This window comes from Oryzias melastigma, linkage group LG22 (assembly GCF_002922805.2).
Source record: "Oryzias melastigma strain HK-1 linkage group LG22, ASM292280v2, whole genome shotgun sequence".
In the NCBI taxonomy this organism is placed as follows: domain Eukaryota; kingdom Metazoa; phylum Chordata; class Actinopteri; order Beloniformes; family Adrianichthyidae; genus Oryzias; species Oryzias melastigma.
Window position 1 is genome coordinate 23683764 of NC_050533.1, and position 5015 is coordinate 23688778.

The 5015-nt window shown below is 42.4% G+C and overlaps 1 protein-coding gene across 1 annotated transcript in view; it reads right to left on the reverse strand.

The window, feature by feature from the left end:
* Positions 1-2772: 2772 nt before the first annotated feature.
* Positions 2773-5015, reverse strand: part of syt16 (synaptotagmin XVI) — a gene marked incomplete at its 5' end in the record, with an annotated part of 15280 nt that continues 13037 nt past the window's right edge. The window contains 1 exon segment of the mRNA XM_024277249.2: positions 2773-4566. Coding sequence (XP_024133017.1) covers positions 4253-4566 — 314 coding nt within the window.

The following is a 5015-nucleotide window of genomic DNA, read 5'->3' on the forward strand; positions in this document are numbered from 1 at the left end:
GAGAAGGGTTTTCATAGAAACGATGACTCAGACCGATTTGGACCAATCACGGCTGGTCTGGCTCCAACATGGCAGCGTCCTATTACAAAAAAAGGCTACAGAATTGACTTAATTTGGTTGGAACTGGGAGTAAACCATTTTCCATGGGTGACGTCACACTCGCTTGGTCCAACTCTCATGTACAGGATCTAAGAGGAATTGGAACAACCTGATCTGTGCCATCAACATCTGTGACCGTAAAACTGGAAAAGCTCCTCAGCTCTGTCTTTGAACATCCTGTTCTGAAAAGCATATAAAGAAGCTGACAGCAGTTGGGCCTCATAAGAAAATACCGCGTTCTTACCAAATACCCATGTTTGTTTGTTTATTTTTTGGTTATATTAATTGAAACAAATCTATTGAAATATTATCAATAAATAAAAATGTATTAAAAGTCAATCAGTAATCTATGAAAGTTTGTGCGTTTATGTTCAGTGTGTATGTGTTGCTCACCTCTCAAGGTTTTTAAAGCAGTCGTAAGTGAAAACATTGAAAAGAAGTCATTAAAAAATGTTTATATCTATATGATCTCATGTCTTTTTTTCCCTTTTGTAAATCATCTGAGTTTGATCCCCTTTGGACTTTTTCATGCCTCACTTGAGAACCTTCATTCATCCAAATACAAGACATGCAGATAAATACAACATAAAGAAATCCCCAAAACATGGATAACTTGTGAGTGAAAATCAAACATGAACAAAGTTACTGACTCAAGCCTCTTACCTTCTCTGGTTTCCGTGCAGCTCTCGGTCAGTGCCCCCCCCCTCTGGCAGGACGCTCCCCTCTTCACACAGGGGTTTGGTCCCCCAGTCCAGCCTCGGGTCAGCAGCTGTGTGGGCCGGTGCAGACGGATGTGCTGAAGCTCCTGTCAGGGTTGGACCCTCGCTGCTCTCCCCACTCTTCAAATGTCTCTTTAGATGCAACAACACACGCTGCCCGCCCTCATTGGTGCCCACGCAGGCAACTGTTTCTTGTTGCTAGGAGACGATTGAGTGCGGAGATGACGCTCAGACTTTGGTCGTCATTTTACCGCATCAGACCCGCTTGGATTTAGCCCTTTTTTTGTGCTTTCTGCCTGGAAACCTCCAGGAAACCTGAGGATCTTCTCTGCTGCAGGCCCTCTGTCACAGCGCTCCTGTCCGGGAGTGAAGTCCTCACAGACATCACATCTTCTCTGTGTTGTGCTTTCTCCCTCCAAAAGCATCATTTTTCAAACTGAAAGGTGCGAAGTGTTGCCGGGAAGGGAGGAAGACACAAGGACACGTGACCACAGCAGGATTGTTTGGTTTTTATTGACAATGACAAACATACAGAGCACTCCCTGGATGCTGCATGAGCTCAGCATGCAGAGTCCAGACCTGGACTGCAGGCTTTGTCAGAAGCTCAGAGCAGGTTCTTCATGTTTTCACGCTCAAGTGTTTGGATTGAAAAATATTGTGTCCGAATGAAACTGGTTTTCCACTTGAATTTAAAGACCCACTCCAATAAAAAATGTCTTTTTAGTCTTTGTAGAATGTTTTGGGGCATTTTTCTCAGGATATATTTGAAGAAAATGAAGACTAAAATTGCATTTCTGGGTTTTTCTTTATTCAGTTTGATGTGAGTCGGGAGCAGATGAAGAAATAGCCTTTAAAAACTAGATTATTTCTGACATAGAAAATATGAGGGACAAGTCACAAGCTCCCAGTTCTCCTCCTGCTCTGCAGAAAATATGTCCAAGAAGATTTTTTGATTTAGGCTAAAAACAGCATCCTCATCATTAAAAGACCACTGGGAAAAATTTGAAAATAGGTCAAAATATGATTGGAGTGGGTCCTTAAAAGCAGCATGAAGCTTGCTGAGGCTGGGACCTGCATCAGTGCAGAGCATGCAGACCCGTGCAACAGCGTGACTGCAGCCACACTGAAGTATGAAGCAGCTGTGCAATGACCAAGGAAGTCTTTCACAAGTTCAGAGAAAAAGATAACAAGAACACGATGGAGCTAAATCAGGGCCAATATTATTTGAAACCCAAACAAAACAGAATGAAAAAAATATAGGTGTTTGGCCCCCCCAAAAAAGCAGTCTTTGCTATTCTAAAGTAAACGTAATTATTTTCAGCTTTAAATGTTATGTTTTTAAAGGTTTCAAAACTCAAAATTTCAATTTCCAAACATTATTTTTACTTTTTCAAAAAGGTGGTTTGTGCAGGATAAAACTACTTTCTAATACTTTCTTGGGACAACTTCAGACTATGATAGTACAGACTAAAAAGCCATTTCCTGACTGTAATTATCCCAGTTCTCAGAGTCCGTGAACGCACTGAAGTTACCACCCTCATCGATTTTGATTGGTCCTTTATGTTAGCCACGCCCAACTCGCCACAAAAGGGCCAAAGGTTTTGAAACTGAAATTTTCAGATTAGAAAACGAAAAAAAGAGTTTAAAGTGAAAAAAAAAAAATTAAACAGAAAAAAAGTCTGAAAGTGAAGTTTTGAGTTTCGAAACCTAAAAAACAGAACATTTGAAGCTGAAAATTGTTACTTTTTTTTAGAATAGCAAAAAAGTTTTGGACATTTTACATGTTTTTTGGCCAAACACCAATATTTTTTCCAAAATGTTTTATTTCTATTTCAAATAATATTGTCACCAATTTAGCTCCATGGAACACCAAAAAATATTTATATCTGGAAAAGTCTGACGATAATCGTATAAATTGTCTCTGCATTTACAGAAGAAGGAATAAGTCTGAAAATACAGTCTTTGCAAACCTCATTTATCACCATATTGACATTCGTTCTTGCATTCTTTGGGGGGCATTGCATTGTCCTTCAGCAAAACTAAATAAAAAAAAAAAAAGCAGTGCAGGAGCAAACATCTGAGTGTCCACAAACGCAGCAATTTCAACAGTGGCTTCATGCAAATGTATGTCACCTGTCTGACATGGCAGGTGGACTTTATCTCCAAAAGTTACAGGCACTTCATTCGTTTGTAAAGTTTTTCTCAGACTAGTCCGATTGTCTCACATCTACAGTCCAAGCTGGGGTCTTACAGTGAGCATGCAGACGAGAACAACCTGAAAAACACACCAGATGCATGAAGGTCTCCTCACAGGTTCAACAGTCCAACATGCATAAAATATACATCTGTGCTGTGGATGAGAGCTGGTCCCTATTCTGTGACTCACAGTTCATGACTGTCGCACCTCCACGGTCACGCTTCTCAAGCCCAGGAGTTTTGACTTTAAGTTCTTTAGTGTGGCATCAAAGTTAAATAATCTATAATGTGAGGATTAACTGAAGAGCACAAATAAAGTTAAGATTTACAAAAAAAATGCAGATTTAAATTATGTAAACAGTCTGAGAGGAAAGCAGCTGCAGAACTCCCCTTGTCCCTCCATGATGTACTCATCGTCACATGATCAGGTCAGCATCACTCATCATACAGTTCAGGGGGAACAAGAGTCTCTACTGATCACATTTTGTTCCTTCATTTGCGTTAGTTCTGTTTCAGACGAGTACCCAGGTGAGTGGACACCCTCCACCTCCGCTGAAACATACCTGCTCTTCCTGGGAGGTGATTGAGCAACCATAACAGCTTGTTTCAGATCTCAGCTGACGGTGCTGCTAAGAGCTTTGACAGGTGGAAGAGGCGGAGCATCCACCACTGTCCCTGTGACACTGTGGGGCTTTGTTGGTCTATCTTCAGTACATGAGACACATGGGTGGATGTAAAATGGAAAGTATGGAGTCTCAGTCAGTCAAAGGTTGTTCCCGAAACCCCTCCCCTAACCCATAACTACTAAAAAAAGTAAACAAACAGCAGCTTCTTTCCCAGTAAACTGCTCCACGTTAGTTTGCTTTGTGTCACATTTGTAGCCGAATCTGTTGCTTGGTGATGTTGATGTAATGAACCCAGGTTGGGTTCTGGTTTAACTGTTTAAAGAAACTCATTTTCATCATGAGGACGAACCAAAAGTAAGCTGGTGACCAGAGGAGGTGAGGGGTACATTCCCAGCGCACCAGAGAAACGGTGTCACATGACCGAACAGACATGAAAGGTGTGAGTTTGTGGTGTGTGAGTGTGTGAATGAAGGAGGTGATGATGATGCAGCTCCACAAGAGGGAGAATTTAACCTCCATCATGGCTCAAACCAGCTTTGTGTCGCTTCAGAGTCCTCATCATTTGTTACAAGCTCCTCCCTCAGGAGGAAGGAGGTCCTGCTGTGAAAAGCCTCACGCCTCCAGCAGGACGTGCCAGCGGCACACCTGCTGTCCCCGGCTCTCCTTCATGTCCTCCCAGTGGAGCTGCTCCTCCTTGCCGCTGCTGTTCTGGCCCAGCCCGATCCAGCCCACCATCTCTTTGCGCTTCATGCTGCGCCGGTTGTAAATAGAGACCAGCAGCGTGACGTCAGACAGCTGGAACAGCGCCACCTGGAAGACAAACGTCTCCTTGTAGACCGGGTTGGGCTGGCCGCGGCGCACCGACGTCTTGCACCGGGCGATCTCCTGACCCACTGAGTTCAGCAGAGTCAGCCGGCCGTAGGTGTCTGGATGAAGAAGGAGAAGATTCTGAAGAAACAGAAACTCGGAGAGGCCTTTAAAGATGGTAAAAGGGCTGCCAAGATTAGTCGACTAATCGACGACTTATCGACTATTAAAATAGTTGACAACGAATTTAATAGTCAATTAGTCGCTACCTTATATTATATGGAGTAGGACTGTAGTAAAGTTTAAAGTTATAAGTCATTCTGCAAGCTTTTTGGACTATTTTGGCATTAATTAAGGTTTTTTTAGGCTATTTTGGAGTTAAGCTAAAATTTTTGTTATATGATAGCTATTTTGGCTAATTTAAGATTTTTTCAGTTTTTAGGCTAATTTGGAGTGAAGCATGTCTACCTGTCAGCATTGATCCTCCATCTGTAGGAGATCCAGCCAGTAAGAAGTGACTTTGTCTGAGCGCTAGAATGTCAGCGATCACTTACTTCCTGTTTGCTGT